At 32.8% G+C, this 14,555-nt stretch overlaps 1 protein-coding gene across 1 annotated transcript; it reads left to right on the top strand.

The window, feature by feature from the left end:
* The first annotated feature begins 6,349 nt into the window (after nt 1-6,349).
* Nucleotides 6,350-11,891, top strand: LOC127735187 (uncharacterized). The gene is made up of 2 exons (XM_052245303.1): nt 6,350-8,054; nt 9,994-11,891. The coding sequence occupies exons 1-2, from the start codon at nt 6,351-6,353 to the stop codon at nt 11,641-11,643; spliced, it is 3,354 nt and encodes a 1,117-aa protein (XP_052101263.1). The 5' UTR covers nt 6,350; the 3' UTR covers nt 11,644-11,891.
* Nucleotides 11,892-14,555: the final 2,664 nt, after the last annotated feature.

Genomic DNA, 14,555 nt, shown 5'->3' with positions numbered 1-14,555 from the left:
TTCCAGTAAATGCGAGCATTCGTTGATACGATATTATTTAGTATAACATGTGTTTTAGTTGTTATAACTCTTTTATACAGGTATTTTATTGTTTGTTCTTCTAAGTACATTTTTATCAATATATAAAAAGGGGAGATTGTATGTTAAACAAACCAAGTTTAATCCCGTCACTGTTTCCAAGTCAGGAACTTAGTCAGTTCTGGTGTTGAGTCAGTATATCGTGATGTATTTTGCTCTTCAGGAATATAAAACTTTTATATACTCCGCGAACTTGACATAATGTATAGACACTTGTCTTTTGTTGAAGACCGCATGTTGACCTCTAGAAGTCTTTGTTGAAGTTTTTTTTATACTGATTGTAAACCAGTTTGAAAACCAACATGAACACATTTTCATGAAACGATTAATGTGAAATCCGATGTGAAAAACTACATTTTTTTTTGGTTTTGTTTTTTGTTTTAAATTTAAACACATTTTATCAAATAACACCTGATGTAAAATAACCATGAGCAACCCAGGGACGTATGCTAAGGACATCATACGAGTACATCAATTCCCACTTTCCAGGTAAAAAAATGGGAGAATATTTCATATTTTGATATTTTTAGAAACTTTGAATTTACAATAATCATAATTTTATTTATGTCTTCTATCTCACCAATGTAATTAAGAATTGAAATTCATAAATAAAAATATATATGAAAATAAACAAGATTTGTTTTCTAAAGTAAATTTCGAATATGCTATCTGTGCCGTGCCAGATGGCCAATTTTAAAAGAGCCAATGGGCAATACATTATGATAGCCCTTTATTGTTATTTAAATTATTTGTAACGGTTGTATGACCAATATGTAATTATGTCCCACGTTATAAAAGTTGAAAATGTGAAGGAGATTAATGGTGGTGAGTAAAAAATTATTACATCTATATATGAAATTATATTGTTCATCTTTATATATGATACGATACACAAACTAATTACCTAGCAGAGAATGTTTGTAGTGTTTGAATATACGTCATCACTTTTAATTTATGTTTAATACATGTAAGCAAAAACTTGATTTCACGTTTACCCATATCAACTATATTTGATCTAGAAAGTTTCTTTCGTTGATGTATCATATATTTCCAAATTACCCATTTTATAGTTACAAGTACAGTATCAATAATCTTCATGTTTACACCACCTTTAATATCATTACCCAGGAGTATATTCTTTTCTGTTTTTAGAAAATTGATAATATTTTGACCAGTACAAAATTCATTTAACATAGGATTTGTACAGTAAAAATCCTTGAACATATCAATAAAAATTTCTTCAACTAATTTACAATGAGCAAAAAGATGTGGTAATGTTTCTCATCCTTGACAGAATTGGCAAATACTATTTGGACTCAAGTTTCATTTTTTTATATCCTACGTTCTGTTTAAATAATTTTGTGTTGTAGCTTCAATTGACAGCAGTGTGTAAATTGCTTTTCTATTAGCTAAAAATTCATGAACACAGTTCCAAATTTGTTCCGATGGCATCTCAGATTCAAAATACAGTTCCGATTAGAGATATTAAAGAACTATTGAACATTTTTTAACATAATTTCTTAACTTCTATGATCTCAGTATTTTTTGTAAAATGAATGGAGTTCTTAACTTAGAAAGTTTAATGAGAGTTAGAAAATGGCAATGGAAATTCCAGGTAGCTACATCCACTGAATATCATTCTGAATGCTAGTATATGCCAAGTAAAATTCTTGCAGACCTATTGACATAAATGCTGTACACTGGGGCAACACAGACTCCCAGAAGCTTCTAGGTCTCAAAATATTTGAAAATTGACCAGTTCTGACACTAAAGGTTATACATTTATCTCTCTTGATCAATTCCGTATGCTACGTGTCACCATGGCCAGTTGAAAAATTGACAATTATCATACATTTTCCCCAATACATGTATATTCAATATTGTAATATTTAAGGTCGCTATCGGCTAAACTGAGCAATGTAATAGCTTCGATTTTAGATGAAGAGAATAGAGTTATATATAAAATATAAATCACGACCGATTATGCACACAGAAATAATTTTAATAAAGTTATATTGTTTGCACATCAACTATTGTTTCAATTAAATTTCTTGCTATTCAAATACTTGATTATTGACGTCTGCAGGATTGTTCGTGCCATCATCAGATGAAATGTCCATTATAAATTTATTAAACAGTAGAAAATGTCATCAATATTCAATATTTATTCAAATAATGTAAATTTATTACAAACACCAAACAGTTCATTTATATCTGGTGATACTAACTGACAGTATCATTTTAAATTGAAGGTAAGGCAATTGAATATACATGTATTTGTGATAACTTCATTCCTTGGTCATGTATTCTTTTTGGCGCAAACTATCTTAAGCATATGTCATTGAGAAAAGATTGCAGGTGACATAAAGCTTGTTTCCCAGTTGAATGCATCGTGCCACTTCCCTTCCTCACAGCAACAAATTCCTTTTCTCAAATTTAAAGTTTTGAAATACATGTTTCAAATATGTCTAAAAAATAATGTATCTTTTGCAATATTTTACCGATTATAATGTATAAAATTAAAGTTTTTGTCCTTTACGTTTAATTTGCCCTTCAGAGCTTGTATTTATGTTTTGGATTTACAAATATATTTCGTCCTCGGGCATCACCGAAGAGATAGCGCATCTGGTGCAGTAAAATCGGTACCGTGTATCGTCATTGTTACCACTGGTTCGACTATTAGTCCCCGAGGTAATCACCAGCCAAGTAGCTAAAACACTTTGTACTGGCATGAAAATACGGATATAGATTGAGTAAAATTTGTAGATGTAAAAAATAAAAACAGCATATTATAAATTTCATGCACCCGAAGCGCTTTTCTTGATTTATATTCATCAGGAACGCTCAATACCGAATATCTAAAAGCCAAGGGTGTATACAAAATGTAAGAACCGAAATAGTTGAAGAACTAAGTTATGGGTTAAGCCTTTTTCAACTAACTTTTATAGTTTGTTCTTATCTTGTGCTGTTACACCACTGTACCAGGTTAGCGGGAGGGTTAAGCGCTCACAAACATGTTTAACCCCGCCACTTTCTTTATGTGCCTGTACAAAGTCAGGAGCCTGTAGTTCAGTGGTTGTCGTTGGTTCATGTTGGTTCATATTTGTTTTTCGTAAATTGTTTTTTTTATAAATTAGGCCGTTAGTTTTCTCAATTGAATTGTTCCATATTTTTTATAATGGAAATGGGGAATGTGTCAAAGAGACAACAATCAAACGATAGAGCAGAAAACAGCCCAAGGCCACCAATGGGTCTTCAACATAGCGAGAAAATCCCGCAACCGGAGGCGGGCTTCTGCTGGCCCCTAAACAAATATGTGTACTAGTTCAGCGAAAATGGACGCGTCACACTAAACTCCGAAACATATACATGAACAAAAAATTAAAAAAAATCAAAACAACATACAAGACTATCAACGGCCAGAGGCTCCTGACTTGAGAAATGTTTGTTATAAATAATCTCAGTACCGAAGTACTGACTACTGAGTAGATGATTCAACCGGGAACTAATAATCCACCAGCAGCGGTATCGAACTAGTACTAAAATAATGAAAACAACACATTATAAATTTCATGAGTCCGAACCGCTTTTATGGATTTACCTTCACCAGGAACGTTCAAAACCGAACAATTGAAAGCCAAAGATGTTCAAGAACCGAAAAATAAATCTTAGAAAATCATTTTAAAATTTATCTCTCACGTATGGCTCTGGTTCCTTGTGCGGGCTTTTACGGTTATATCATCACTCCAAAGTTTATATATTTTTCTGATTAATCATTTATAAATATTATTCAATCGATCATCACGAAAGAGATATCATTTGTCGAAATGGTCATTTGATGCAGTAAAGTTAGTACCATTTCAAGTTATTATCCATTTCAACCTGTACACTTATCAGACTTTATTAGCCTATAAGTCCAAGACAAGTGTTTGGAGAAGGACATGCCTTCAGCAAGCTGTCCTTAGGTAGCCTGTTATAAGAATACAATATTTATCTAATCCACATTTCCTTTATTTTCCAGTTGCGATAATAATAATTCGTCCCTTCCCTTATTTCTTTTCAAGTGCAAATCCCACATATGATCTTTATTTACAAATTTATCAAATTGATATAAATGAAAAATTAAAGCCCTTTCTATTTATATCAATTGCTTACATGTATTTGACAGTTTTTTTTGTGTGTCGTGTACTAGTAAATTAAACCCATTATCTCTTTTCCGAATAATTCCCATTCTAAATTTGTTTATAATAACATTTTCCAATTAACGATAATCATTCAGTTTCCCGCGATCGTTATAACCGCAATTCTAGCTGTCCTTTATTACTCGTTTCTTTCCGTTCATCGTAATTTTGGACCATTTTGATCTTAACAGACAAGAAAAATAACGAACAAAAATGTCTCATGTGAAGAATTAAATTGAGAGCTAACAGAAGTTTATCGATATTAAAAAGTCGGAAATGAATTTAAATTATATATATAAGAGTAAATTTAACACAGGGAATCACATGAACTCGTGACCGTGTAGATCGACAGGGCAAATGCAGGCATCCATAGGATCAAAATCAACACGAAGTAAACAAAATCATTATTGGAAATCAGAAAATTCGGAAATCTTTTGACATATATGTTTCTCGTAATTTGAGACACATATACATCAATCCGTAATGGTGACCAGAAAACTTGTGTAACATCGATTTCAGATGTTTTTCGCCATTAACTTTCTTGAAACGTTTTGTATGAAGATTTAACCTATATATCTAACCCCTGTTTATGAAGTATGTTTAATGCGAACTTGCACGTAACGCATACTTTGAGATAAATAAACGCCATTCGATGGACAGAGGGTATACAAGTACTGGAAAGAGTGAAGATTGCAATTGAAGAATTGAAATCCTCACGTTTGTCATAGATCCCTGTTAAAAATCTTCCATTTGTGTCAATTTCAAGAAAAGGTCCAGATATAACACAGGCTTTATGTCATTAGTATCATTGGAATCCACTTTACTGGGATATATTAGATGCAAGAACTTGCTCAAAAATAGGCCAATTGAAGAAATGGATATCTTAAAGATAAAACTTATGAATTTGGCAAAGTGTTTTCACTTATTAGCTTGGATAATGTTTTTTTTTTCGGCTTCACAAAGATAAAAAAAAGTAGGATAGTAGTATTGCGCATTGGTACATATTGAAAACCCGTCCGGTTGTTGAAATATCAATCCACAAAACTTAACAAATATGTTTTCGGTCAAAAACTAAAAGTGTAGGATTTTGATAATATCTGTGGTCAGGCACATGTTGCAGAGTCAAACCGTTTTGGAGCACTTGACTCTCTCCTTAACCTGGTTTAATGATATAACTGTACAACATAATGACAAACTGTAATTAGTTATATACAAATTAGATTTTTCGTGATCAAGAACAAGACATTTGTATCTACGAATCCCATTTTTGCAATTTAAAAATGTTTGATATGAAGACGTAGTCGATCTTTTATTCGAGCATTAGGAATAGTAGTTTAATGTGTTGAAAATCAAAAGTTTGTTACTGTTGCAATATTTGAATGACTTTGATTAATGATTAAAAAAAATCTTAAGAATTTTTAAGAAATTACATCTGTGTGATTGAATATACTTCACCAAAATAAATTTGAAGGCCATCTTTTACTTTGGAAAGAATGAAAGTAAGAATCTAAGTTAAATGACTAGTGGAAAATCTAGTGGACAGGGCTGCTATATATCGTTCATTATAAGGATTTTGTGAAGTTTGGGGAAGGAGATTTCCGTTGTACTAGATATTCAAAGAAAATATGACTGGTTATGGATTTTCAAACATCTCTTTCCTTTCATGATGTAATAGTAAATGGAGTTCTCAGATTTGCTATGAACTACAAGCTATGAAAATAAGGAGGTGTGGTATGATTGCCAATGAGACAACTATCCATCAAAGTTCAAATGAAGTGGATGTAAGCAATTATAAGCAACTGTACGGCCTTCAACAATGAGAAAAACCTATGCCGTATAGTTTGTTAGACAATTCAAATGATGATTGGAAAATCACAAATTGATTAACAATCCATTACAGTTCTAAAGGTTTGAGGAAAGACAAGTAAACCAATGATAGGGTCATTTCTGAGTAAACATTTAATACCAATTAAATTTCCACGAGACTGTATCTTCGAAATGGTCATCTTATATTATTGAATTGGTTTCATTATGTCATAAATATTGTTTCTTATTACAGCATTTCCTAACAGATTTGTGAATCTATTCGAAATGCGACGAAGAATTCTGAAATTTTTCAGCATTATTTCCATATTGATTGAGTTGAGTATAGAACAGAAAGCAAACGACACCTGGAAGAAAGATGCTCTCAGACAATATTATAACTTTTGTGGTATATCAAAATGTATGGTTAAAGGCATAAACCATTCCAGTACGGAACATAATCCTGTAACGTCAATCTGCCATAGTTGCTCTTGTACCTTTGATTGTATAAAACGTGGAAACTGTTGTCCTGAGATTGAATTTCTATTTCCTGATAGAATATGTGAAAACGAAATATTTTATGACAACTCTATGCGGGATGTAAACATTTTAAAAATAAACCAAACTGATCACAAAGTTGTTAAAGAATGTCCTGCTCACACACCGGATGACCTTAATTCCAAATGTAAACTAAAGAGAAATTTATCGGAAAAATTGACTACACTACCTGTGACGTCATTAGACAGCTTTTTGACATATGACAGTATATACTGTTCCGAGTGCAATAATGATAATTACAACATTCAGTCATGGTTTCCGGATTTTGAATGTTCGGAAATGACTGATTTCAATATTCTAAGTTCTTTAAATGAAATAGTTGAACTTGCTTTAGAAAATAATTGTATCATTTTAGCAAACAATCAGAACCTGCCTGTCCAAATTTGTATTAACAATCCAGCCGTTTTTATATCAGAATGCAATCAAACTGGCACTTGGTTTTCAAACGAAGATGCAATTGTCAACGCATGCCAATCCCTAGATCAACCAATCGGAATGTTTCGAAATGTATTTTGTTACATGTGCAACCCTCCATCTGGAAAAATTGAAATTATAACAACGTGTTTGCCAAGTGATTCTAATGACTACTCGAAACTTTGCAACAGTACCAACCTTGACCGAAGTATGTATCCATTCAAAAACAGATATTGCTATCTTTGCAATATCAATGCAACAACAGAATTCGTGAGTGATATTTTTTACAGTGAAAATTTCGCAAGAATTGGTCATGTTTACTATATTTTTTCTCGATACTGTACCTCTGGTTTTATGTTGGGAACATATGACGCTCTACATGTTCTAAATTCAACTTTTGATGTCGAAGACACTCATCCTTATGAAACTAAAGCGAATGATAATACAGATGATTCAGTTTCGTTCACGAGACAATGGCAGTATACCATCACTTGTCCGAGCCGAGAAGTTTTCAGTTTGTTTTACAACATAAATCAAATTAAAACTGAATCAATGTCAAGAGGCTGCACGATTCAAATCGAAGACCCAGTTAGTATGATGAAATGCTTTCGCCAAACAAATCTCATTAGAAATTGTCAAAATCCGGGATACGACACAAAAACCTACGATATGATCGAAAACGCATGTCTTTCTTTTGAAGATAAAAACCTAATGGCATACAATGGGTATTATAATATTTTCTGCTATATGTGTAATGAAAGGGAAGATCTTACTCATTTTTTCTGTTTGGATCGAAAATTTCAAGAACTATTGAACGTAGGAACAAATCAATGTGATATAGTACCGTCTAATAAATACATAATTCAAAGCGTATTTTGTCGGCTTTGTGTAGTAAGTGATTATAGTTCAGCAGACAGTTTAAGTTACCGTTCTATGTTTATGTTGACCTCATATGATAGCTCCATACAAAAAGATTCAGATCTAATGTGTTTGCCAGATCAGTTGTTTGACAAAAGACTGGTAAGGTTTTACTCGATAGTGAAAAAATGTTGTGAAACAAAGACTGACCTTACTATATTCTTTTGGGAGTATAAAATTATTTGTAAAAACGCGTTCTCAATACTTCTTCGTTCTTTACATACAAAATAAGAAGATGTGGTATGAGTGCGAATGAGACAACTCTCCATCCAAATCAAAATGTGTAAAAAGTAAACAATTATAGGTCAAAGTACGGCCTTCAACACGGAGCCTTGGCTCACACCGAACAGCAAGCTATAAAGGGCCCAAAATGACTAGTGTAAAACAATTTAAACATGAAAACCAACGGTCGAATCTATATAAAAACGAGAAACGAGAAACACTTATGAACCACACCAACAAACGACAACCACTGAACAACAGGCTTCTGACTTAGGACAGGTGCATACAAATGCAGCGGGTTTAAACGTTTTAACAGGTGCCAACCTTCACCCTAACCTGAAAACAGTAGTGTAACATTTCAACATAAAAAGACACACTATATGTTTTTCAAAAAGAGAAACTGAAAGAAGGGAAATTACAGAAACAAAAGTATTATCATTAAATAAAACAACACTGTATAAACTTCGCACTTTTGAAATTTAATATCCTCAGAAACGCTCAAATTTAGATATTAGAAAACCAGGAATTCATAAATCAAGCCGTGATAAGTTTACAGATGGTCAAATCTCGTAAATTGATTTAGAAGATAAAAAAAACCCGAGGGAATGGCATGAACTTTAAAAAGGAACGAGACCTGGTGCGACGAAAAAATGTCACAATCTGAAAAGGAAACAAAAATCGGTTAAATTACAAATACCACTACTATATTGGTATCTAAAGATCTAAGATCGCGCAAAAAATAATAGAATCATTACGAGCTATATGGCTACAAGGGATCTAAAAGATTAGCCCAATTTACCGAAGGTCAACTATGCCTGAGGTAGTTGGAACGTTTTGCATAATTAACCTGTCATGAATATTTTTAAAAGGAAAAAAAAAATAATATTGTGCATTCCAATACACAAAAATGTAGTAAAATATAAAAAAAAAACCCAACAAATTAAATTTATGAAATTTATTACTGCAATTAAAAACGATTTTTTCCTGAAATGCAACGAGGCAAAATTTGCAAAACCCAATAAACGTAAATTATACTGGGACGATCCATCATATACCAAATGACTAAGTAGTTCACATTCGAGGAAAAGAGGACGGGATTGTGGTTACGACAGTTAGAACATATCCGTCGTTATGTATGAAATAAATATTCCACAACTCATGATGACGTTTGTTAAAATTTCGAATCGATTACTTCAATTGCATCACTTGGAACTCTTGGTTTAATAGCTTCCTTGTAAGCAGCAACCCTCTATCTTTCTGATTGAAATCTGTTATTTTAAGCATAATAATATATTTGGCTTGTATATAAGAAATGCTTGATTTCACCCAAAAGTCGCATTATCTAACATAATACGCATGAAAAACATGCATGCAAAAGGAAAATTTCGATGACTACTTACAAAAAACGCAAAGCGGAAGTCTTTGAAAGCTTGTGTGTCACAGTTGTCTAAGTTCATGCCTATTACATAACTCGTGTTCAGAAGGTTTGTCCAATGCAATGAACTTTGTAGACAATTACAAAGACATGATCAACAATGTGCTTACTTATTATACTCGACGATTTAATCAAGAAAATAATTTTAGAGCATTCATTTAATGTTATGATTCTACAATAAAATTATCTAAACCTCAGCAACTGTTACTAAAGTTCACATAACTGTAAAAGAAAAAGGGTCGCGTCTGAATGCCAAAACATTAAAATTCACAGAAAACATTTGAATACATTTGCCTTTTGAGGATTCACATTTCTTTTCATTATCATACGTTTAATTCCGGAATAAGTATATGCACACTAATTATTGTTTTGCATTCATTTCAGAAAATTTGTAGAGATCTGAAGTGTAGTCCAGGAAAATTATTGTCAAACAACACATGCATTCCCCTTCTGAGGACAACGACCGGGCTGTGTTACATATTTGCAGTTGGTATCAATGTTATAGTATACGAAAACAATATTGACAGTAAAGGCAACAGCTTATTGAAAATACTTGGCTCTGAAGTCTTGGATCATTTGATAACAAAATTGCCCGAAGCACAGTTATATCAAACTTCGATTAATGTAATGTCTGAAAGTTCCTGTAGAAATCTTAAAACATTATTTTCAGGGTATATTTATTTAGGTTTGTGCGCAGAAGGGAGAGTAGACAGACTTCATACGGAAAAAAAGCTGTTGCAACTGGTAGATTCAACTATTAAAATAAATACAAGCAATGTTGCTGCTGAGGTTGTCTTAAAAAGAAACGACAATTCTTTTAATTTACCTTCATTGGTAACGAGCCTACAATTGTCAGATGTGTGCATTTTCCAATCCAGCAGATTTTTATCAGATGACTTACCAATTCATTATCACGTAAACGACCTTCTTCTTTGTACACAAGTTGAACTAAGCGAGAAAGAATATGTAAAACAAAGCAGTGATCGACGTATTCTTCTTCAAATCAATTGTTATTCTTTAGGACCAAATGATTTTTTAGTAGTTCAAGACAACAAGCTTCGGGTGTGTTCTGAGAAGTATATACAGGCAATATCTGACATTCCTGAAGAACCTGTAGATATACTTATGCTGGTAGTGAGGAGCATCTGTAATATCATATCCCTTATATGCTTACTTTTAACATTCATAACATATAGCTTGTTCAAAGTACTCATGACAGTCCCAGGTCAAAACAACATGACGTTGGTGTTTTGTCTTATTTTGAATGAAATACTTTTCCACATACGATTGTATGAGATCAAAGAAGATAACACATGTAAAATCATTGGAGTTCTTCAACATTTTTTCATATTATCGGTATTTACTTCGTTTAATATTTGTACGTTCCATATTTATAGAGTTTTTACAAGCTCATTTTCAAGAAATTTAAATTCTAATTTTCATGTTGCTTGTAAGTACAAGGCGTATGTGTTTGGACTTCCAACTATGATTGTTGCATGCAATATCGTAGTTACGTACATTATCGAGGAATCGATTGGATATGGAGGAAAACTCTGCTTCATTTTACTGAGGACAGCCGTGATTGCTACATTTTTATTCCCAATTGGAGGCATTCTCCTGTCGAATGCTTTTATGTTTGCAGCAGCGATTCACCATATATGTAACACCCCTAAAGTGTCATCTGAAAATCAACCACGTGATAAAAGGAATGACGTAGTAATATATTTCAAATTATTTGCTATTACTGGATGCTCTTGGATGTTTCAGTTTATTGACGCTTTTTTGCCGAAATCCATCTTTTCAATATTGATTTCTATTTGTAATTTGCTGACTGGATTATTTATTTTTGTTTCATATATTTGGAACAAACGTGTATTCAAGCTTTACAAGTCTTTGTTAACGGGAAAACAAGACGGAGGAAAAAGTTGGAAATACAGAAAAGATATTCAGAGTAAAACAACAAATGAAAGTCAAATAGAGACAGGAAATGACTATCAAGATGACACGAACGGATATACAAGTACTCATTTATAAAGACTGAAGTTGTCATAAATTCGTAAAATATGCAGTTGTATTTCTGAGCGTTCTCTGGACTCAGAAGATATATTGGAGCTTATGATAAAGCAACTTACATACGAGTCTCCTTTAACTTCCTGTTATATATATGTTTACCCGGTTCCTTTCTTATCATTAGCAGCAATTAAGATGATTTGATAGGCAATAACCATAATATACTGATACGCTTGATATTGTCCATTGTTTATGTTAGACTAACAGCAGGGGCGGATCCAGGATTTTAGGTAAGGGGGGGGGGGGGGGGGGGGGAGGGGGGGTCGCAAACCTAAATTTTTTTGAGGTAAAATTATCGAAATATTCTTTATTAAACTGAGGACAACCCATGCATTGCAAATTTTAGGGGGGGGGGGGGGGGAGGCGCACGCTCGCGACGCCCCCCGCCTGAATCCGCCCCTGAACAGGTTATATATGTTTAAATGCAACAGGAAATTAACCATAGATACACAGTTATTTAATTTTAATTTTCGTTTATTTTTTCTTTAGTTTTCAACAATTTTAGGATAACCATCACTTTGACTATAGATGTCTCATCGTTAATTTGAAAAGACATTTTTCTTAAGTAATGTGGCCCGAGATTATCTTAAATACTCACTCAACATGGATGTATTCTAAAATATTAACGAATGTGAATACAATTAGATTATAATTTACTCATTGTTATCAAGTCAATTAAAGAAGATATCGGATTAACGCCAAGGAGACAGCAAACATAGAACAGTGTCTCTAGAAAATAGCAAGCTTTAAATCGGCCGTAGTCTAGAAATGTTGTGAATAAATTTTAAGAGACTAATAAAGATTTACCAGCAACGTCAAATTTCATATGGCCAAAACAGACATTAAGTCAAACAATCATTGGGTTTTCGACGACAGACACGTGCATATGCAAAGTAGTTTATTTGATGTTTAAGGCAGTCAAATACCTTCTTCAATTGATATCAGTGGTATATGATAGTAGAACATTAAATAACAATCAGTTCAGAAAACATATTTATACCGGTATTGATAGACAAACTTCAAAAACCAAAAACCCAAGTAGAGGTAAGACAATAATGAATAAAAAAAAAATGAAAACAACACGTTATATAAATTTCATGCGTCCGAAGCGCTTTTCTGGATTGACCTTCATCAGGAACGCTCAAAGCCAAATATTTGAAAGCCAAGGATTTATAAAAACTGAAACAATTGAAGAGCTATATGACCAAAAATAACCTAATAAAATAGCCAAATCCATCTAAGGTAAACTTTGTCTGAGGGAGTTGAAACCTTAGTTTCTTTACAATTAAAACCGTATCATAGAATGCTCTCAATTACTAAAAGGAAGGTCAAATCACTAATATTTTGTCAATATAATGATACTGTAAACAACTGTTATACAAGTAGGAGGTTTAGCTAGCCATAAAACAAAGTTTGACCCACCATTTTTACAAAGAACCAAGTCAGGAATATGACAATTGTTATCCCTTTGCTCCGTTGGAAGATATAGTCGAGCGTTTGATTTTGTCAGGTTTTATGAACTTACCCTATATTTAATTAACTTTGGAGTTTGGTAGTTTTTTTTAATACTTTTTTATATTGCTTAATTGAAAATCAAACCCTTGTATTGACCATTATCAGCAGATGTGTTTCGAAGTTGATAAATAAAATCATGATGTCCTACACTCCAATATCAGCGACTTACTTCAATGTAGACTTTAAAAGGCACGATCATGCTTAATGTCTAAAGTAAATTCGAATTGAATGCTTATAAAACTATACTAGTAATTTCAAGTAAGATAATAGGCGTTAGTTTCAAACAATGTCGGACGCATAAATTAATTGCTACTAGTTGTTGAATATTAGGCCCCGAGGGTATCATCAACTCAGTAGTCAGTACCATGGTACTGATATGATTTTTAACAAACATTTAGTTTATTCTCCGTTGATAAATCAAGAAATTAATAAGCAACTTTGAATCAAAACCCTAAGGCAAAGTTGACCATAGATGCATTTGGCTATTTGTTAGGTCCCTTTTGAAGCTCTTCATGTTCTTGGTCTTATTTTCCTGCAAGAAAATGATATTTGCAAATCTGGACCCATGTTTATCAAGTAAAAAGAATAATTGATTTTTTTAGGGTTCAGAAATGGAACGGCCAAAATCAATCTACGTTTCATTTTTCTCTACTACAAGGTCTACAACTCAAAAGCTATGAAAGCTAAAATGGTGACAATCGAACTTGACCTTCATTTAGTCACAGGAAACAACATACTAGTATCTAAGAAGGTGGAAAAGGGTCATTTTCATGCAACGTGATCCCATTTTTTATTTCACGTTCAACGCGTTTTTTACTTTTTATTTGACGTTCAGTCGTGCAAGACAGGTGCTTCGTTCAACGTGTTCTGCTTATTTAATTTTACGTGCATCGTGATGTTTAAATGCTTATTTTGGGTGCTCGGTATTTTTCAAATACAATTCAAACACTTGGCAGGGATCGTCAAGAAAAAATAGATTCAATTTTGTTTTCTGATAAAGGCAAGGAAAAATATCAAGTATACAATTTTGTGTCTGCGGGATATTTGCATTTTAAAAGTTAAGAAGATCATTATATACTTTTTTAAAAGCCGTAATTTATATCAAAAGTATTTATACTAAGTCGGGAATATAGAGTAAAACAGAGAGTTTATGTATACAGGAAGACGTTCATGACAGAAATTATTTCACGTTCAACGTGAAATTATGTCTTATTTCACCGTTTTTCCGTGCAAGCACCTCCTTTCACCACCCTCATCTAAATTTGAAAAGATTTCGTCAAAGCGTTTCCAAGTTAATACACGGACAACACTCTAAGTATCACTTTTCGCTACTTAAAGGTTTACAACTCAACGTTAAAAGC

Source organism: Mytilus californianus, unplaced genomic scaffold (genome assembly GCF_021869535.1).
Source record: "Mytilus californianus isolate M0D057914Y unplaced genomic scaffold, xbMytCali1.0.p SCAF_3, whole genome shotgun sequence".
Classification (NCBI taxonomy): Eukaryota; Metazoa; Mollusca; class Bivalvia; order Mytilida; family Mytilidae; genus Mytilus; species Mytilus californianus.
Note: the sequence above shows the minus strand (reverse complement) of the source record. Positions and strands in the feature narration are given on the sequence as shown.

What these genes read in the sequence shown, in the direction of transcription:
- LOC127735187 (XM_052245303.1), top strand. Translation starts at nt 6,351, where the DNA reads ATGCGACGAAGAATTCTGAAATTTTTCAGCATTATTTCCATATTGATT. An exon ending in AGTTGTTTGACAAAAGACTG is followed by an intron (nt 8,055 to 9,993) that starts GTAAGGTTTTAC and finishes CATTCATTTCAG; the next exon opens with AAAATTTGTAGAGATCTGAA.